The 22410-nt window shown below is 40.5% G+C and overlaps 2 protein-coding genes across 2 annotated transcripts; both read right to left on the bottom strand.

Annotated features, from left to right (window-relative positions):
* Positions 1-208: 208 nt before the first annotated feature.
* On the bottom strand, positions 209-14427 carry LOC112037206 (receptor-like protein 9DC3). The gene is made up of 5 exons (XM_065767042.1): positions 14373-14427; positions 12404-13892; positions 11347-12060; positions 1341-1496; positions 209-407 (listed from the first exon to the last, which is right to left on the bottom strand). The coding sequence occupies exons 1-5, from the start codon at positions 14425-14427 to the stop codon at positions 209-211; spliced, it is 2613 nt and encodes an 870-aa protein (XP_065623114.1).
* A 7103-nt stretch (positions 14428-21530) lies between these two features.
* LOC136064804 (uncharacterized) lies at positions 21531-22040 on the bottom strand. Its single transcript, XM_065767043.1, has one exon. The coding sequence runs from the start codon at positions 22038-22040 to the stop codon at positions 21531-21533; it is 510 nt and encodes a 169-aa protein (XP_065623115.1).
* Positions 22041-22410: the final 370 nt, after the last annotated feature.

The raw sequence follows: 22410 nt of genomic DNA on the forward strand, positions 1-22410 counted from the left end.
TTGAAGGATGATTGAGGATTACCCTTAATGATGGTCTTTTGGAAGTGGAAGGTTCCTCATCACGTGAGATTGGAGGTTGAACTTCTGGAGGGGTGAGTGGACTAGGAGATCCTTTCGTCGATCTAGTCACCCTTCTTGATATAGGAGGTGTAGACTCCTCTTCCGGTGATTCTTTCTTAGTATCTTCACCTTGAGACATTTCATCGTCTTACTCATTCTTCTTATGGATTTGGACTACACTATCATCATCAATACCTTTTTCAAAGATAGTGTCATCGATGACCATGTTTATCGATTCCATCACTGTCTTAGTGCGCTTGTTGTACACTCTATATGCTCGGCTATTTATGGAGTAACCTAGGAATATCACTTCATCACTTTTAGCATCAAATTTTCCAGGATTCTCCCTATCATTGAGAATGTAGCATTTACTTCCAAATATTCGAAAATATTTTACTTTTGGTTTCTTCTCTCTCCAAATTTCATATGATGTCTTCTTAGTTCCTGCTCGGAAGTAGATTCTATTCCCAATATGGCACGATGTATTTACAGCTTCAGCCTAAAACTTCTGTGTAATGTTTTTGTTAAGTAACATTACTCTTTCCATTTCTTGAATCACCCGGTTTTTTCTTTTAACCACCCCATTCTGTTATGGAGTTTTGGTAGTTGAAAATTCCTTCTTAATGCCATGTTCATTGCAGAATGCTTCAAACTTAGCATTTTCAAACTCCTTCCCATGATCACTTCTGATTCTAGCTATGGAAACTCCTTTTTCATTCTACAGCCTCTTGCATAGCCTTTCCATCTTGTCACATGCTTCTGACTTCTCCCTAAGAAAGTCCACCCAAGAATATCTTGAGAAATCGTCAACAACCACCATTATATGGCGCTTTCCACCCATGCTTTTTGTTCTAGTTAGACCCATTAAGTCCACATGTAGTAACTCCAAAGGACGGGACGTAGCAACTACATTTACTTTAGGATGACTTGACTTTGTTTGTTTTCCCAATTGACATGGACCACACATATTTTTCTCAACTTTTCCAAACTTTGGTAAACTAACCATATCTTCAAGCTTAGACACTTTTGCCACTTGTTTGTAGTTAGCATGTCCAAGCCGTTGATGCCACAACTCCAAAAGATTCACTCGAGCACTCCTACATGCTATGCTTGGTTTGGGAATAACTCCATAACAGTTGTCGGTGGTCCTTAATCCTTTCAAAACTTGAACACCTTCTTCATTCAAGATTAGACATCCTTTTTTTGAGAATTGGACCAAGAAGTCTTCATCACAAATCTAAGTAATTCTCAGCAAGTTCACTTTCAATCCCTTAATATACAGCACATCAGTTAACAGAGGCAGTCCTGGAATATCCACCGTTCCCTTTCCAAGAACTTGTGAATGACTACCATCTCCAAATGTCACAAAACCATCTTCCTTCTCTTTAAGGGTTTGGAATAGAGACTTATCTCTAGTCATATGCCTTGAACAATTGCTGTCAATGTACCACAAACATGAGTTAAACACTTTCAATATGGTATGAACAAAAAGACATGCATGAGAGAGAGACATTCTTGACCATCAAAACAGGACTCATTTTTCTTTATTTCATTCAAAGATGAGTGTAGTTTCCTTTTTAGATGATCAATTTTATCACACAAGGGTCTATTCCTTCTCTTCTATTTATGAACTAAGGAATTTAACTCACATAAGCTGTTATGTATATCATGGTTCCTATGAACTAAGGATTTCAGCATGTGACTATAGATTCTAGCATGTTTCTTTGATTTAAATAATTCTAAAATAGCATTGCTAGAATAGTCTTTAAATATGTTCATAGAGTCATTTTCACAAACACCTCTACTATCCTTCATGTTGGCCATTACCGTGGGGTCAAGGATCACACTTAGGTTTTTAAACCACAGCAAGTGTACCTGCTCTGATACCAATTGAAAGCTCGAAAATGTGTCGAAAAACACAAGAGCTATTTAGACCCCCAAATTAAAGTTACGGCTTGGTTGATTTTACATTAACTTAATACTAAGTGCAGAATAGTATAAACACAAGCGTATAAGTAATACAACTACTCTAATCCATATTTAAAGTACCACAGCAGTAAAAATGAAGTGAACAAGAGTAGGGAAAAGAGATGCAAACACAGATAATACCGAGACGTGTTATCGAAGAGGAAACCGAAGAACTCAGCGAAAAACCTCTCCGCCGCCCTCAAAGTGGAAATCGATCCACTAGACAATCAGTTGGGATACATGGGTTAGCAAGAGACCCTCCAAGCCTAATCTACCCGATGTACCTAAGCCCTCCAAGCTCCTACTCCAACAAGGCTTCTCAGAATCGTGTCTTGTCTTAGTTCTCTGGATCCTGCAACAAGCTCCATGTTGCATCTGCCATCATTGGCTTCTTCCAATACTTCCCAGTAGCACCAAAACATCACTTAACACTCTCAAAGGGTGTGGTAAGTGTTTGGGCTATCAACCTCTCAATGATATGGAAATGGAGAGGTAGGAGATGAGGAAATTCCCAAAACAAATGTGTAGAGGATTGTAGGTATAACAATCTCTAACTCTCAAGGTGTTTGGCTAGGGTTTTCTCTCAGAGGCTCTCATCTCAATTGTGGGTAATATTGGTATATATAGTATGGGTACAGAAAGTGTGATTCTGACTTGATAGGCTGGCAGAATAGAATGCCTCGCGGGTGTCTTGCGGGAAGGCCTTACCCGCGAGATACTCGGGAGACATAGCTGTCTCCATCTGGCCTGACGTTTCGCATTTCAGCATGTGCAGGGCACATGAGTCACTTCGCGGGAAGCTAAGTCGCGAGACACCCGCGAGAAATCTTCAGTCTTCAAATGCTTGAGTCTTCAGACTCTCTTTTTCTAACACACAACCCTTACAATGAAATCCCATAGTAAATACAGGGTACAAAAAATTGAATATAATTACAATCAAATTTGGCACGGAATATAAGCCAACAAAACAAATGGTTGTAAATAATAACTTTACAACCTTTAATTTCATGACATAGACCTAATAGAAGCTCAAAACAACTCATTGTGTAAGTTGGAATGGCTTGAACCACAACTTTGATCAAGATTTCTCTTCCAACTTGTGACAACAACTTCTCTTTCCAACCCTATAATTTCCTCCAAACTCTTTCTTTAATGTAACCAAAACTTGCTTTTTTGTGTCTTCCAATAAGTGATGGCAAACCTAAATACTTGTCATAGTGCATAATTTTAGTAACCCCAAGTACTTTCTTAATTTCCATTCTTGTTGCTTCCGTGGTGGACTCGGTAAAAAATAGAGAAGTTTTTCTTCAATTTATTTGTTGTCCAAAAACACTTTGATAGGTCACTAATATTTACAACACCTTTTGACAGTCATATCTATTAGCCCTGTAAAAAAGCAAACTATCATCTGCAAAGAGCAAATGGGTTAGTTTTGAACTCTTCCTACAAAGGGAGAAACCCCTAATAGAACCATCATTGTCTGCCTTGGATATAATACTATGTAATCCTTTAGTGCACAAGAGAAAAAGGAACGGGGATAAGGGATCGTCTTGACGAATCCCCCTCGTAGGATGAATAAACCTTTTGGTTTGCCATTCATTAAACTCGAATAGGAGATTGATTTTACGCATATTATCATAAGATTTATCCACCTCTCATTAAACCCTAATTTTCTCATTTCTTCCTCCAAAAAAGGCCACTCCACTCTATCATAAGCTTTGCTTATATCCAATTTGAGAGCCATATAGCCAGTTTTGCCAGATTTGTGATTTTTCATACTATGGAGAGTTTCAAAAGCTACAAGTATATTATCAGAGATCAGGCAATTTTTTATGAATGCACTTTGGTGTTCAGTAATTATTGAAGGAAAAAAAATATTCAATCTATTTGCTAGCACCTTGGAAATATTTTTGCAAAGGACATTACAAAGGCTTATGGGACCATATTCAAAAATAGACTGTGGGTTTTTATTTTTGGGATTAGGGTGATCAAAGTATGATTAATGGGGTGGGGAAGAGTGGTTGTATTTAGGTATGATGGAATGGTTTTCGTAATATCACAACCTACCAAATTCCAATAATTTTGATAGAAGAGAGGAGGCATACCATCAGGACTTGGAGCTTTAAGTGGAGCCATCTATTTCAAAGCTACTTGTACTTCCCATTCCATAAGTCCTGCAATATTTGAGAATTCATATCATTCGTGAGTAACTTTGGAATTGGATTCATTGCTTCCTCATTCATGACTGAATTTTTGGATGTGAAAAGTCCCTGATAATAATTTGTGAAGGTTTTTGCAATAGCTTCCTAATTGGAAATCCACTCTTCGCCTGAATTATAGATGCCTGTGATCTTATTACGCCTATGTCTATGAGCTGCTCGACTATGAAAATATTTTGAATTTTATCTCCCCCAACTAGCCAGAAAGATTTAACCCGCTGTCTCCACATCTTAGTTTCCTTAATCATCAAGTCATTCACCTCTTTATTTAATTCTCTAACCCGAAGATTCCAACCTAAATGAATAACCAATTTCTCGCCTCTTGCTATCAATTTTCTCTTCTCAACAAACTCCCGCCTAACATTCCCAAAATGTCATCTACGTGTTAATTCAATAGCACACTTCTCCACCTTTCTCATTACTTGTATCTCTGGATCACAATGGATTTGGTCTCTCCACACTGTCTCAATCGTGTGGCCACAACCCATATCCAAGAGCCACATCTTTTCAAATCTAAATGGTCTAGAAAGGGGTGGAGCTTCTAAACCATTTTGGGACAATCTAGAGAGGAATATGATCAGAAGTATTGCTACTAAGATGAAAAACCTTAGTTGCTATAGATATCGCATTTTGTACCCCTTACGACTCAAGCCCCGTTCCCCAATTATGTTAGAACTCTAAAGCCTAAGGTTTATTTAGGGCATAATCAAATGGAAATTGACTTGAGGAAAGTGTTTCTAGAAAATATAACTTATTTTTAGAAGAATAAAACTATTTTTGGAAAAGAAAGGCTACGGAAACCCTGGAGTTTGCAAACGCATACATGCGTATGTGTACACACACTCAAGTATGTGCAAACATACTTACTGCATGTGCACGCATACATGGGCATGCATATGCATGCTAGGGTTCCAGAAACTATGTAAGGAAAGTTTTCTTCATTTAAACTTGGTTTGGAACGAATCCTATATCATCTGAGAGCCGTACCAAACCCCTATTTTTCGAATATATAAAGCCATAAAATTTTTCTTTTTCAAAGATGACAAAATTCAATGATAAAACACACAAGAATTACTAGAAAATAGTGAATCAAAGAGAGATTTTTCACAAAACATCCTTAAGTCAAATTTTATTCGATTGAGACCTTTTTTGGTCTAGATCTTTGAGTTCTAAGTTTACTAACTTGTTTCTGAATTAGCTGTGAATAGATTGACTGAAGGAAACAGTCAAAATCAAGCTCTAGAGAGTTCTAGTGTTAAGGTAAAAGTTCTAACTTTGGCTCTTCACTTTTTGTTTTTTTTGTTTTTGTTTTTGTTTGTTTTTTTTTTTACTTTGTTTGTGTGTGTGCACGCGCTTAAGAGTTTATAATATGTTTATTTAGTTTAGGTTTATTTTATGTTTGTGTTGGAAGCATGTTAGGGTGTTAGATTTTCTGTTTTCTAAGTTTCTGTTCTACTTTTTTCTAGGTTAGGATTTTCGAGTGTGTATGTATGCACATACTTCTTACATGCGTACGCATACTCGAAGTATGTGTACACATACAGTTAGGATGCATACACATACCCTATGTAAGCGCACACATACTTTTGCCCAAAAACTCTAATTCATTCCTATTGTTTTTCCCTTTGTTTTATTTACTTGTTATAGCCTCTGTTTAACCTAGTTTTCTTATGTTTAAGCCTCTATCTCTCTATTTTATTTTGTTTTGTTTTGTTTTATCTCTTTGAAGTATGCTAGGGTTTTAGATGGTCTTAATGCCATGAACATGCATATGAACATGATTATCCATTGATTCATAGGTGTTGTGATGCAGTGAGGTAAGCAAGGTAAGTCATGCATAATCACATGATCATGCATTCTTTTGCTTGATGAGTATGATATGGGTAATGAACACAATATGCTTGATTGAATACCATGTTTTTGATATTTAGATGTTATAACATATTTGTTTGAATCTGCTTTGTGATGTTGCTGCTCTTTATGATATATGCTTAATGCCATGATAGATGAATGCTAGGCTTAGGGACGATTATGCCATGTTGTTTGCTTTAGATGCATGTTAGAAGTGTGTGCGAGTTAGAATTACATGTTAGATATGCCTTTAATGAGATTAAGACTTGGAACACAATGAGTGGAAGCCGACCCACAGGTCAGGTGGGGTTGGGTGCCTAACATCTTCCCATCCCCATACCTAAACTTAGAACACGTACTCTGATAAAGATTAGTCCTTCCATGAATGGCGCTATATTTATAGTTCATAAACAAAAACTAGGTGGCAATTTGTTATCCCCATACAAACTTTTTTACAAATTGTTGTTGTGATGAATGGTTATTAGTAAGTAAAAAGGTTATGTAAGTAGTGGGCCTAGACGTAAAGCAGTAAAAATTTGTTATCTCAATAATTTATAAAAATGTTGTAAAAAAATTTATAACCGTAGCATTTCTCCTATAATGATCAATGGTATTATTAAGGAGGGCAAAATATAATTTTATTAAACAAAGTTGCTAAAATTAGTACCTACATATATACTTCAATTCTTTTTAAAAAATATTTTTTTTTGGGGGGGGGGGGGGGGGGATATAGTATGTATGAAGGGAAACTAGGGAGAAAGACTAATGGAGAAAGGAAGAGATTAGGTTTGGAAAAGGGGCAGATGGTAATTTTGACCTCAACAGACTTATCGCATAGTGCTAGAACTTTGGAGTGCTTTGAATGCCGTGAAGAAGTTTATCCAAGTTGTAGTTAGCAGAAGGTTCGCTTAATTAATTAGACAGCGTAAGAGCAATTGTGACATGGAAGTGAAATCCCCTATGCAATAGTAATCCACAGCATATCCATATCAGAGAAATTCTTCAAGATTGGGAGCATTGATTTTTAATGATCCACCGCTAGAAGATATGGGATGCCAAAATATCCCAAGTAGTTTGGAGTTTCTCTTTTAAGATACTAATATCCGTGCGGTCATTGCAAGTTATAATTTGTAACATGTCAAGAGAGTTGGCGATAAACATAATCTTTATCCCACTTATTCTGGTAAGATTCAATATCTTAAGGACCTTGAAACATGAAAGCCACTATCCAAAATAGTTGTCTTGAACTTGAACGGAATCTAAAGCTAATATTTGGAGCGTATTAGTAATAGCACAACCTGCAATTGATAATGCAAGCAGTCATTTGAGAATCCCATTGGTGGTGTCGAGATTGAGGCAACTCAGGTATTTACAACCACGAACACATAATGGCAAGGCAAAGCTCTCACTAGTGAGTTTAAGTTCGAGATCCTCTAATCCTGAATTCACTGAATGGTACAACCACGTGTAGATATGTTTCGTTTTTAGGAATTTTTCCATTGAAAGACCAATGGAGTGTCCTTACCCCAAACAAGGAGCGTTGAGCCATGAGCCTATCCATAAAGCTAATTGTGATGCCCCAATTTGATTGATTGTGTCATGTGTGTGAGTAAGTGATGAATCCCACATTGGGCATATATTAGGTTGAATCGAGTTTTACTAACAACTAGCCGCAAACCCGCGCGTTGCGCGTGATAATTATTTTTATGGTGGTTTTATTAAAAAAAAATTACAATTTAAACTAATCTAATAATGAGTAATGTATTTCGTAATTATATTTTTATTTATTATAAGAACAATCATAAATGTAATATAGGATCAATCCAAAACACCAAAAAAATATAAACTAAAAAAAATTAATAAAACTTAACAATGATTAATTGAACCAATATTAGGATAAAATTTTGTTTTTGATAATCTATTAAGGTTATTTTCTTTGTAGAAATTATAATTTCGGCCGCCCAAAACATATTATCAAATAAACAGTTATTAGCAAAATCTAAGAATTAAATTTCTATACATGCATTGCTAAAAAATAATAATAATTAAAATAAAATTGCAAAAGTTAAAATTTGTCACCTATCCGATTATTTTTGTTTGGCTAACCTTTGCTTTTCTTTAAATAAATGGCATTATAAAGTACTCCTAGTACAACTATTAAAAGTACTTTGTCCACCACAAAGGATTAGAAAATAAACAAAAATTAGTAAAGTCTCATAATTTAACATCTAAATTGAGCACTATAAAAAATCATGCTATGTAATAGAATGAATACCAAATTATCCAAATCATGCTATGTAATAGAATAATATTATATTTTTATATGCTATATTTAATTCTTTAGAACGCAATAGAATAACATTTAACATTCAAAGAGAATAATAAATAAATAAACAACAACAACAACAATTTTAAAAACAAAACTAAATCACAACTTAAAAAACAAAACTAAATCGTATTAACCAAAAATAGAGTTTTAAAGAATATAAAAAATTATCAACCTAAAGTAGAGATGCAAGAAAAATAAAAAAATCCACCAAAAAAATTAGAGAGAGAGAGAGAGAGAGAGAGAGAGAGAGAGAGAGAGAGAGAGAGAGAGAGGGGACATGAATTAATGGCTCCGTCCATGGTTACAGTGTTACTTAGAATTCAAATCTGTTTTGTATGTTTACACTAAAAAAAAAACTATTAATTTTCAAATTTGAACCTCCTAATACTTGAAGAAATATCTAGTATGTATGAAGGGAAACTAGGGAGAAAGACTAATGGAGAAAGGAAGAGATTAGGTTTGGAAAAGGGGCAGATGGTAATTTTGACCTCAACAGACTTATCGCATAGTGCTAGAACTTTGGAGTGCTTTGAATGCCGTGAAGAAGTTTATCCAAGTTGTAGTTAGCAGAAGGTTCGCTTAATTAATTAGACAGCGTAAGAGCAATTGTGACATGGAAGTGAAATCCCCTATGCAATAGTAATCCACAGCATATCCATATCAGAGAAATTCTTCAAGATTGGGAGCATTGATTTTTAATAATCCACCGCTAGAAGATATGGGATGCCAAAATATCCCAAGTAGTTTGGAGTTTCTCTTTTAAGATACTAATATCCGTGCGATCATTGCAAGTTATAATTTGTAACATGTCAAGAAAGTTGGCGATAAACATAATCTTTATCCCACTTATTCTGGTAAGATTCAATATCTTAAGGACCTTGAAACATGAAAGCCACTATCCAAAATAGTTGTCTTGAACTTGAACGGAATCTAAAGCTAATATTTGGAGCGTATTTGTAATAGCACAACCTGCAATTGATAATGCAAGCAGTAATTTGAGAATCCCATTGGTGGTGTCGAGATTGAGGCAACTCAGGGATTTACAACCACGAACACATAATGGCAAGGCAAAGCTCTCACTAGTGAGTTTAAGTTCGAGATCCTCTAATCCTGAATTTACTGAATGGTACAACCACGTGTAGATATGTTTCGTTTTTAGGACTTTTTCCATTGAAAGACCAATGGAGTGTCCATACCCCAAACAAGCAGTGTTGAGCCATGAGCCTATCCATAAAGCTAATTGTGATGCCCCAATTTGATTGATTGTGTCATGTGTGTAAGTAAGTGATGAATCCCACGTTAGGCTTATACTAGGTTGAATCGAGTTTTACTAACAATTACAAAGAGCTTCAATTGTGACTATGCCTTTTGAGATATAGTACAGATATAACTAGCACTTTTTCTTAAGTCGTTATATATGGTATTAGAGTTGGCCCGGTAATCCCATGTGAGCTTGAAGATAATATCTCACAAAATGGGCCCTAACAAAGATGCCTCAATTGTCCTTTTGAGTTTACTAGTTTTCCTTTTCGGAAAACAAATAGTTTTCCTTTTCCACTTCTTCCTCTAATTTCTTGCATGAATCAGAAAAACAAAACAAAAATTTATGTGGTTGCCGTCCAAACTTTACAACTTTCTCGAACTAAATTTTAACTTGTCATAGTATATGTACAAAGGAGTTCTTGTCAACCTTTAAGCTATGATTACCCTAAAAAATAAAAATAAAATAGTAGAGCGTTGCATCAACTTAATCTTGATTGGTTTAAAGAATACAAAAATTAGTTGGAACATATCATAATAAAAAGATGATGCATTTTTTTTATAGTAAAATTTTATTTTATTAATTTCTTTTAAAAAATTTAAGTTTCTTAATAACTACTCTATTAATGCTGTTAGGTTTTAAGTCCTAAACAGCTTTAGAAATCCAATGACAGCACGAGAAGCCGAGTAGGATCCCAATGCCCAAAGGAAAAGTGAAAAATCCAATTCTAAGGAAAAGTGGAAAATCCAATTCTAAGTACTAACACCGACTGGAAAAAACCTTTAATAGTTTTCCGCTTATTCCTCTAATTTCTTGTACGAATCGGGAAAACAAAACCAAAAATTTAAATAAATAAATCCTTATTTCATTTATGTTTTGAACAAGTCTTTGACCCTTAATTTTTAATTTTTTGTCTTTTTCTTTTTACGGTTCAGGAAAAGCTATCTGGCCTCACTCACAAGAAGAACATAAGCCCAATAAACAACCAAAACAGAACCCAGAAAACATATAAAAATAATAATAATAATAATAAAATAACAATTGCAAAAAAACCATTTTATCATAGGATTAATATCCAATTTCTATTGATTAAAAGAAAGGGAACTAACATAGCAGCCGAAAGGAAGAGCTGCCAAATGTGAATGATCAAAGCTCTCAAGTTTTGGCTGCCCAGCCACACATCGGGTTAGCGAAATGTTGGCATCTTCCCATCGATCTGCATCTGTTATGTCTTCCCATCTCTCTCTTTACTTAATATATGTGTTAGTGTTGATCTCTGTTCCACTAGAAAAGTTACGGATTTATTCAATCGACATACATTTTTATACCCATACAAGTAGCACATTTGTGAATGTGTGATTGAATTACATCATTTGCACTATAGTTTTGCTCTTATCTGCTCTTAAGCCCCCTTCCCTTGAAAAGAAAAAATACCAAAAAAAAAAAAAAAAAAACCTATGCTCAAGCCACATCATATACAAAGATTTCCGTCTATAAAGAGCACGTTCACTTGCAAAGTTCAGTTTCTACTTCCCCTCCTCTTGGCGCTTCTTTCCCTTTGGTGTTGTCTATTTCCAAAATTCTTCATAAACCAATCATGTTTTTTGGTGGTCATTATGTGCCCAATAATCCCTCCAATTATTAGCCCACATCCATACCCTAGCAGGATTGCTTTCCAATTATAATCAAACGGAGACTTTGATCCATGATCGTCCTCAAAAATTGAAGGGGGTGCTATGGACTTGGAATCGCCACATTTCCTTGTTATTTGGTCTCCACAGAGTCCTAAATTTCCTTCAAATGAACTCATTTGAAATGTATTAAATTGTTTCCCTTGCGGTATAGGACCTGTGAGATTATTATAAGATACATTGAAAAATTCAAGGAAAATGAGTTCTATAAGTTGTTGTGGGATCTCTCCTGAGAGCTTGTTTCGAGAAAGATCTAATGATTCTAATTGATGAAAATCCCCCAAGGATGATGGAATACGATCAGTGAGGAAGTTGTTGGAAAGGTTGAGCAAATGAAGCACCTTTAGATTCCCAACAACTTCAGAAATCTCTCCATCAAACTTGTTGCATGATAGATCAACAGCAGTGAAGAAGTCCAAAATCTTTGCATACACTGTTTTAACACCTTTGTTTGTTATTGTCATAGAGTAATCATAATTTTCATTCAATGCAAAACCCAATAGAGAGATGGTGGCAATTGCTTGCATGTACGTCAAGTGTTCCTCTGGGACATTTTTCATTGCAATCCAATTTTTGAAGTATCTAAGTGGCAATTTACCTCTAAAATTATTGTAAGAGAGGTCAAGAATACGCAACTTGAACTCAAAATTGGTTGCAGGACTCCCCATATCACCATGAAATCTATTAGATCGCAAAATGAGAACCTTAAGCTCGGGAAGTTTTCTCAACCAATAAGGGAAAACATCACGGAGTCGATTGTTTCCAAGAATAAGAAACTCTAGCTTTGCACAATTGGCCAGTGATCTTGGTAGCCCATCCTTCTAATTGATTCTCACTTAAGTCTAACATCTTTAAGCTGCTCTTTTTCGTGCATACCTGAGGAATCATGCCGTGGAAGTTGTTGCTTCGGAGATTTAATATTGATAGGAAACTATAAGGTCAAGGATGCCTAAACGAGGCCACGGAAAAACATCATGCATTTGGTCAAAGCCAGTCAGGAAGTTGTGAGAAAAAACTCACAAACCCCAGATTTTCTTTACTTGTGTTCCACATCCATTTGGGCACAAGGCCGTGAATATGATTGTAAGCTAGGTCTACAAACTCCAGCTCATCTTGTTCTCGAAGAAAATCTGGAAACTCGCTTAAGTTGCATGAAGCCAGTCCTATGTGCTTAAACTTTTGAACTGTAGTGTTGGGACTGGTTTTGGAGAGGAATGTTATGTGGTTTAGTGATAGGTGAAGTTTAGTTAAGTTTTTGAGCTTAGCAAACATGTCCAGCTCCACTGTTCCGCTCAAATGATTCTGGAAAAGGTGAAGAAATTCAAGATTTTTGAGTCGAATGACTGAGCTTGGAATTGGACCATGCAGCTTATTAAATGAAAGGTCTAGATGGATCAATTGGGTAAGGTTCATAAGCCAAGATGGGATTTGACCAGTTAATTGATTGGATGAAAGGCGTAAAAAACCAAGCTGGGTCAAGTTGGCAAGATAAGGAATCCGACAATTTAAATTGAAGTTGCAAATGATCAAATACTTGAGTTTGTTCAACTCACCAAACCTAGGAAAGTTACTGCCACTGAAATTGTTGTGACAAAGTGACAAGTAAGTCAATTGGCAAAGGTTTTCCAATGAAGAAGGGACCTCGCCTCTAAAACTGTTGTTTGTAAGATCAAGAACCTTAAGATGGCTAATGTTACCAAGTGAAAATGGAAGAAGCCCAGAGAAATTGCAGCTGCAGATTTCCAATTCATTCAAGGAATTGAGGTTTCCAATTGAAGTTGGTAACTCGCCAGAGAAACTTGTCTCTCCAAGATGTATAGCTTCAAGGGTGCTGTTCCGTTCGAAGTTGGCCAAATGGCCTGTGAGATATTCGTTGCACTGCACAGAAAGAAACTTCAGATTTGGTAGCTGCAAAATGCCTGGTGGGAATTCACCAAGCAATCCACAATCATCAAGATGGAGAGAGGTCAAAGAAGAAAAATTGTTTGAGACTGAGGGAACTATGGATGACATGTCAACATAACTGAGATGAAGTTTTTCAATGCGGGTTAAGTTTGGAAGTAGGCTGCTGAAATTGGGACTTGTGAGTTTCAACAACCTTTGGTAAGATGAATCAATATTGAAAGATAGATCAAGAGAAACCAGATTGGACAGTCCAGAAATTTGTGATGGAATTTGGCCAGAAAATGATGAATTGGAGAGGTTAAGATGTTTTAGCATGGAAAGATTATCGATATTTGAATTGTTGAAGTCATTAAAGGCCATATTAAGGTTTTGGAGGTGAACAAGACTGAAGAGGCTGCTGTTAGTGTTGATAGAACCATGAAGACAGCTACCACTAAGATCGAGGCCGATGACATGACCACTGTCCTTATCACACTCTATCCCATCCCATGAGTAGCAATCCCCGCCACTAACTCCATCAAGCTTCCATGATGCAACCTTTGGGAAAGAATAAGGATCATGAGATGCACAGTTGTTAACGACAATGCTTTCCTTAAACTGCAACAACGCTGACCTCTAAACTTCATTGCAGAGTGACTGCAACAACGCTTTCCTTGTAGAAATCATCTTTTTTAGAGTCCGAAACGTGATGGACAGATCTTCTCCTTATAGGGAAGATCTTCACCAATATATGAAAATTCTATAATCCAAGTTGCGCAAGGACTCTGTTTAGGACTTTTCAAGAATGGGCCAAAGTGTTCCCACTAAGGGGTCCAACAGGCCCTTGGCCGATCAGCCCATCTTTCTTCCCTCCGTCCACATCAGGTCCGTCCACATAAGGCCTTGTGTGAATAACGAGCTCGTCTCTTTTTTGGTTCGCGGACTATAGTTAGCCCCTACATTCACTCTAGGCATCCTAGCACATATTTTCTCCCTTTCAGTTGCCCCCTCACCCGATGGGTTCGTCATAGATAAGAGAACGGACCCATGGGGTGACGGTTTTTAAAACCTCGATCATGTTTTCATGACACCTAGATCCGTGAACTTACCTCCGTACATTTTCAGATTAGGAGTAACACATTTATGAGTCGTGCCAAGTGTCATCCTGTCAATGGTCGTTGTTTTGGAACGAGGTGTCGCTTCGTCTTCCGTGCATACCCTTTATAAATATCGACCCCTCCGCCCCTCATTTTTCCACTTGTTGCTGGAGAAAATTGTCAGAGCGAGTCCGTCATATCTGTTAGAGAATAGTCTGTTCACTCCCATACCGTCGTCTGCAACATCTTGCTCACTCCGAACTTTTGGTAAGTAGTCTCCTATCCGTCCTCTTTTAATTTTCATTCTCTTTTTATCTCTTTTTTTAGACTTTATGCGCCCGTCATTCTTTCCAAAACCCGTCAGAGTCTTAGGTTTTGTCATTACCTGCAGGCCATGTCTAGTGCGTCGAGTAATCAGTCAGTCGTCCGTGACGGGGCAGACTACGAAGAGGTATACCCGTCAGATCCCAAAGACCATGACGCCCCGAGCGAGGAGAGTAGTTCATCCTCATCCTCCTCGTCCTCAACAAATGAGGGCCTGGAGATGATCGAAATACAAGAGGGTTCAGCTGACGATAAAGAGCCGATAGTTAGATCCGTCGTGGGAGCTGATGGACTTAGGGAGTTCATCATGCTTTCAGAGTGGACGGTACACGCCTTCACATCCACTATCAAAGAACCTCACTTTAATACCCTTAGGGCCCGTTACCAGATCCCAGACCACATCCCACTTCGTCTACCCTATATGTCAGAAAAATGTTATTATGAAGGAGTTGACGGAGTAGGTGTGTACGAACAAGTGCTCAAGGCTGGCCTAAGATTTCCATTAAATTCGTTGCATCGCGAACTCCTAAAATACCTAGGTATATCCGTCAGCCAGGTGTCTCCTAATGCCTGGAGGGTTTTCATAGCAATGGAGGTTCTGTACGGAGCTATGTCGGACGATGGGAGAAGGCTTATGATAAAGGAGTTCCTCCACTGCTACCGTCCGGATGAGATAGATAAGTCGAGGGGCATGTATAGCTTTGTCCCTAGGAGCCCCGTCTTGAAAGTTATATTTGAAACCCCAGACTCAAATAGAGACTGGAAGAGCCGCTATTTTTTCATCGAAGGAGATAGTTGGATGTGTCATCCAGGGAAGATGGACTTCATGCCCGTCGACACAGTTTGGGGCGTTTTAAACCCATCTAGTATGGCCTGTTGTAAATGACTCTGTATAGTTTTTTTTTAATTTTTATTGCGTTTTTAACGTCCGTCCTCTTTGACGCAGTTCGACAGCGTCCCCAGATTACACTCGAGGAATTCAGCTTCCTTAAGAAAATTTTTGCAAAGACAAAGCGCGAGGAATGGACCTGGGCTAAGCTCGTCAACCTCAACACCATTCATTGGTATTGCGACGGGCCCGAACCAACCCTGGCAGCACTAAAGTACGAGAAGCAGACCCGTCTATGTAAGTCTGTTGCCCCTCTTATCTATTTTTATTGTCATTATTATTATTTCTTAATCTGTCTACCTCTTTTAGAGATGGAGGATGCAAAAAGGCGAGCAGCTATAAGACTTCAGGCTGCAAAGAACAAAGAGGCTAGAATGGACCCTATGGGGACGGGCTCCAGCAAGTAAAGTCTTAAGAGGAAACTGCCCGTGAAGGGTGACCATACGTCAAAACAGCCCAAGATCCCCCTGGAGCCAGTCGTCGGCTTGATGGCTGGGGGGAATAAGTCGGTCACTCCGCTCAAGCACAGTGCTGGTAAGGGCCTAATGACGGGTCCGTCTGGTAGCCAGAAGAAGCCACCCGTCCTGCTTCGTGAGGACTCTAAGTATGCCCTCGAGAGGCTGTCGTCCATTATTACTACCGACGACTACGAGGATTTGGGGAACCACTCGACGGAGGCGATGGGGGAGACGGGCCTCTTCAACATTGCACAGGTAACTCCTCCATTGTCATACGGTCCATCTGTTCACCCCTTGCTGCCCTTAATATTTTACTTATGCATTTTGTTGTCCTTCAGGCTATGATCATGATGAAGGGCATGATGGGACCTGTCCACCGTCGCCATCACTGCCCCCGAGCCATCAATTGTTCAACCCGTTCAGTCTGAAGATACAGATGTTCTTTTTGACGAGAACGTCCCTGTCTGCGAAGCTCCTGTAGATCAAACCGTTACGGACAGCCAGGCTAAGGATGCTCGGGACCGCCCTGTGGGTTTAGCCCTTTTTTAGTCCCTTGGATTTTAAGAGTTATCATCCTTTAGGGATGACCCGTTCAGTTTTGTGAACTTTGCTTCTTATCCGTCCGTCATTGTATTTAAAGTTTATCACCTTTTTAGGATGATCCGTCCATCTTGTGGTCGTTATTTTTTGCCCGTCCATTATTTGGACTTAAAAGAGTTACTATCTTTTTGGGATGATCCGTCCAGCTTGTGGACGTTATTTTTGGCCCGTCCATTATTTGGACTTAAAGAGTTACTATCTTTTTAGGATGATCCATCCAGCTTGTGGAAGTTATTTTTGGCCCGTCCACTATCTGGAGTTAGTAGTTACCATCCTTTTCGGATGATCCGTCCAGCTTTGTAGACGTTATTTTTGGCCTGTCCATTATCTGGACTTAAAGAGTTACTATCTTTTTAGGATGATCCGTCCAGCTTGTGGACGTTATTTTTGGCCCGTCCATTGTCTGGACTTAGTAGTTACCATCCTTTTAGGATGATCCGTCCAGCTTTGTGGACGTTATTTTTGGCCCATCCATTGTCTGGACTTAGTAGTTACCATCCTTTTAGGATGATTCGTCCAGCTTTGTGGACGTTATTTACGGTCCGTCCATTGTCTGGACTTTAGGAGTTATCATCCTTTTAGGATGATCCGTCTAGCTTGTGGACGTTATTACTGGTCCGTCCATTATCTGGACTTTAAGAGTTACCATCCTTTTGGATGATCCGTCCAGCTTGGGGACGTTATTTCTCCGTTCATAGTTAACAAACATAGTCGAGCCTAAATATTCCTCTAATTAATTAAGCGAAAATCATATGTTTGTAATAAGTCAACAATACCTGCCCCCTTGGGCTAAAAGAAAAAGAAGTGCTCATAGAAAGAACTGAAAAAATAAAAAACTAGGAAAATGAAAAACTGGAAAAACGAGGAATGCTGGTGTTTTTGATATCTTTGCACCGTCTCTACTGGTAGTATTTTCGAAGATGCTCTGTGTTCCATGGGTGCTGTTGCTTCCGTCCGTCCATGGTTTTGAGGTGGTAGGTCCCCTTCCTCTGCCATGACGAGATCTTGTAAGGTCCTTCCCAGTTGGGGCCAAGTTTTCCTTGTGAAGGATCTTTAGCCGCTCCCATTACCTTCCGTAGCACAAGGTCCCGGATCTGAAAATCTCTGTGTCTGACTTTGGAGTTGTAGTATTTTGCCATGAGGTTCTGGTATCGGGCCAACCTCTATTCTGCTGTAGCCTGGACTTCGTCGACCAGGTCTAGCTGTAGCCGCAAAGCCCCTTCATTCTTATCGTCATTATAGCTCTCCATTCGATAACTTGTAAGCCCTATCTCTGCTGGAATGACAGCCTCGCTTCCGTATGCTAGCCTGAATGGTGTTTCTCCCATGGGCATTCTTGCCGTAGTACGATATGCCCACAAGATACTTGGTAACTCATCAGGCCAGATGCCTTTTGCCCCCTCGAGCCGGGTCTTGATGATTTTGAGCAGGGACCGGTTCGTGACTTCGACTTGCCCATTGGCTTGCGGATGTGCGGGTGACGAGTAGTGATTTCTAATGCCTAATTCCGAGCAGAAATCTTGGAATGCCTTGTTGTCAAACTGTTTTCCGTTATCGGAGACGAGTACCCTTGGTATCCCGAATCTGCATATGATATTTCTCCATACAAAACTCTTGATGTTTCTCTCCGTGATAGTTGCCAAGGCTTCTGCCTCCACCCACTTAGTGAAATAGTCGATCCCTACCACCAGAAATTTCAGCTGTCGTGCAGCCGTCGGGAAAGGGCCCATGATGTCTAGCCCCCATTGGGCGAACGGTCAAGAGGCTGTCATGGGTGTCAGCTCTTCGGTTGGTTGCCTAATTAGGTTGCTGAACCTTTGACATTTGTCGCAAGTCTTGACGTAGGCTTGTGCGTCCTTCTGCATTGTAGGCCAATAGTACCCTGCCCGGATTAGTTTGTGTACTAAGGACCGTGCCCCCGAATGGTTTCCACAGATACCCTCGTGGACTTCTCTCATTACGTAGTCTGCTTCCTCGTGGCCTAAACACCTTAGGTATGGTCATGAGAACCCCCTCTTGTATAAGACGTCATTGACTATTACAAATCGCGAAGCTCAGACTTTCAGTTTTGTTGCTGCATCTCTATCGTCTAGAAGCGTGCCTTCCTTCAGGTAAGCTATTAGCGGCGTAGTCCAATTGTTCTCAGGATTTACTTCCTGCACTTCTGCCCCTTTGTTAATGATTGAGGAATTCTATATGAACGATAATACCTGATCGGGGGCCATCATAACCTCTGCGGAGGCAGCTTTTGCGAGCCGATCAGCACATTCATTCTCCTCCCTTGGGATTTGGACGAATGTGACCTGGAGGGTGCCGATCCGTCTCCTAACCTCCTCCAAATATTTCTTCATCTTTTCCCCCCTACACTCATAGGCGCCGCTAATCTAACTAACTATTACCTGCGAATCGCAATGTATAACCATGGCCTCGGCACCTGCTGCTTTCGCCAGGTCTAATCCTGCCACCAATGCTTCATACTCGGCCTTATTATTGGTTGTTAGGAAGTCCAGCCGAATCATACACTTGATTTTTTCTCCGTCAGACGTTTGAATTACCACTCCGGCGCCTCCAGCTTGCTTGTTTGATGATCCGTCCGTGTGGATGTTCCATTGTCTGACGGCTTGTGGCTCTTTCTGCTCTGTTTGAATGTATTCGACGATGAAGTCCGCCACTGCTTGGCCCTTTATTGCAGTTCGCGGTCGGTAATGTATGTCAAACTCGCTCAGCTCTATCGCCCACAGGGCCATTCGTCCGGCAGCTTCAGGGCTGCTCATTGCCCTTTTTAGGGGTTGATCCGTTAGGACGATGATGGTGTGGGCTTGAAAGTACGATTTGAGCTTTCAGGCTACGGTTACTAGTGCGAAGGCGAGCTTTTCCATGTGGGCGTACCTCTCTTCAGCCCCCCAGAACCCCCTGCTTATGAAATAGACGGGTCACTGAGTTCCTTCCTCTTCTCTTACTAAGTCCGCGCTCACTGCCACCTGCGAAACTGCTAGGTACAAGTAGAGGTCTTCTCCTGGCTTGGACGGGCTAAGCAAGGGTGGCGAGGCGAGGTATTTCTTCAGGTCTTCAAATGCCTTCTGACACTCATCTGTCCACTCGAATGATTTCCTTAGGACGCGGAAGAACGGTAGACACTTGTCCGTCGCTTTGGAGACGAACCTGTTCAAAACTGCAACTTTGCCATTTAAGCTTTGCACGTCCTTTACCGTCCTTGGCGGTTCCAGCTTCATGATGGCCCGTATCTTCTCTAGGTTGACCTCTATTCCTCTTTGGGATACCATAAAACCCAAGAATTTTCCCGCCGTTACTCCGAATACGCACTTGCTTGGATTCAGCTTCATGTTGTATGATCGTAGGGTATCGAATGTCTCCTAGAGGTCACTCAGGTGATCATTTTCATGTGGGCTCTTGACCAGCATGTCGTCGACGTAGACATGTACGTTCCTCCCGATCTGGTGTGCGAACATTTTGTCCATTAATCTTTGGTACGTTGCCCCAGCATTCTTGGGTCCGAATGGCATCACCTTATAGCAAAAGAGTCCTTGGCTGGTGATGAAGGACGTTTTCTCTGGATCAGATTCCTCCATCTTGATCTGATTATAGCCTGAAAAGGCATCCATAAAACTTAGGAGCTGGTGTCTGGCCGTCGAGTCGACCAGTGCATCTATCCGCGGGAGGGGGTAGCTATCCTTTGGGCATGCCTTGTTAAGGTCCGTGAAGTCGACACACATTCGCCACTTTCCGCTAGCCTTCTTGACCACGACCACATTCGCCAACCACTCCGGGTAATATACTTCCCTAATGAAACTCGCCTCGAGTAGTTTTCTGACCTCCTACGCTATCACTCTGTCCCATTTGTGAGCGAAAACTCGCTTTTTCTGCTGAAATGGTGGGGTTGAGGGGTTCACGTTGAGCCTGTGTACTATAATAGAGGGATCGATCCCGAGCATGTCTTCGTGGCTCCATGCGAACATGTCTTGGTTCCTCCTGAGGAATGTTGCGAGGGCCTGGCGCACCGGCTGGCAGGCCAATGTCTCTATTCTGGTCATTCGCTTTGGTTTTGATTCGTCGAGTGTTATCTCCTCCAGCTCTTCGACCAGTTCCGCGACCGTCCGCTGTTCTTCTACGCACATTGTCTGATGATGATCTTCCATTTCGAGCATGGCAATGTAGCATTCTCGAGCGGTTACCTGATTCCCTCGCAACTCCCCAATCCCATAGTCCGTTGAGAACTTGATCATCAGGTGGTATGTTAATGTTGCTATTTTCCACGAGTTGAGTGTAGGCCGTCCGAGAATACCATTGTAAGTGGATTAGCAATCTACCATGAGGAACATTACATTCCTAGTAAGTTCTCGCGGGTAATCGCCCACTATTACCGAGAGTGTGATGGAGCCTATTGGGAATACCCTTGTTCCTCCAAAACCGACAAGTGGAGCACTCGTCGGTATCAATCGCGCTCTATCGATCCCCATTTGCTGGAATGCTAGATAGTATAGGATGTCTGCCGAGCTGCCGTTGTCGATTAATACTCGGTGGACATTATAGTCCCCCACACGTATGCTGACAACCAGCGTGTCGTCATGTGGATGATGGAGTCTCCTTGCGTCTTCTTCAGTGAATCCAATGATAGGGCTTTCCACCCGTGCGGTATTAGGCGTAGAGCCTGTTAGCTGGACGTTCAGGACCGATCTAAGGTACGTTTTTCAAGCTTTTTTGGAGGAACCAGTAGCCGCGATTTCTCTCACGATCATCCTTATGTCTCCGATAGGGGGTCTAGGACGCTCGTTATCCCATCGAGGGGCCGGCTCTTGGCGATTAAGATCCGCTCTCTCTTTGTTGACGAATTTCTGCAACTTCCCTTGTCTAATGAGGGCCTCAATCTGCTGCTTCAAGTCATAGCAATCGGCTGTGTCGTGGCCGTGATCTCAGTGGAAACGACAATATTTGTCTTGCAGCCGCTTGCTTGGGTCGCTCTTTAGTTTCCCTGGGAACGTCTTTGATTTGCATCAAAACTTGGTCAATCGGGGCGTTTAGAGGGGTGAAACTCGTGAACCTTCCTCCCGGGGGCTTAAGGCGCCTTTCGTCCCTTCTGTCTCCTATCCTTGGCCTTTTCTGCCCTTGATCCTGACGCACGTCCGCCTGCCGCTCCCTCTTCCTGGGCTTTTCCTCCTGTGCTAGTAGCGCATCTTCCACGTTCATGTACTTGGTGGCCCTGTAGAGTACCTCTGACATGGTTTTGGGGTCGTTTTTGTATAGTGAGAACAAAAACTTGCCCTTCCGCAACCCGTTTGTGAAAGTCGCCACTAGTATTTTGTCGTCGGCTTCATCGATCGAGAGCACTTCCTTATTGAAGCGGGTTATGTAGGATCTTAACGTCTCGTCCTCTCTCTGCCTAATGCTCATTAAGCATGCCGTGGATTTCTTATACCTGTGTCCCCCTATAAAGTGCGAGGTGAACTGAGCGCTCAACTCTTTGAAAGTACTGATAAAGTTCGGCGTTAGCCGACTGAACCAAATTCTCGCGGGACTCTTCAGTGTGGTTAGGAAGGCCCTACACATGATTTCGTCTGGTACCCCTTGTAGATGCATCAAGGTCTTGAATGTCTCCAGGTGGTCTAGGGGATCCTTGACTCCATCTTAACTCTCTATCTGTGGCATCCGGAACTAGTGCAGTAAGGGAAAGGAATTGACGGGGCCGGTGAATGGAGAGTCAGTCCGATTCACTAGGTCGTCTAGGTTACTGAACACTCGTCCCTTTAGGGCGTTCATCATG

The sequence above is a fragment of the Quercus suber genome, unplaced genomic scaffold, assembly GCF_002906115.3.
Source record: "Quercus suber isolate HL8 unplaced genomic scaffold, Cork oak 2.0 scaffold_767, whole genome shotgun sequence".
NCBI classification, from domain to species: domain Eukaryota; kingdom Viridiplantae; phylum Streptophyta; class Magnoliopsida; order Fagales; family Fagaceae; genus Quercus; species Quercus suber.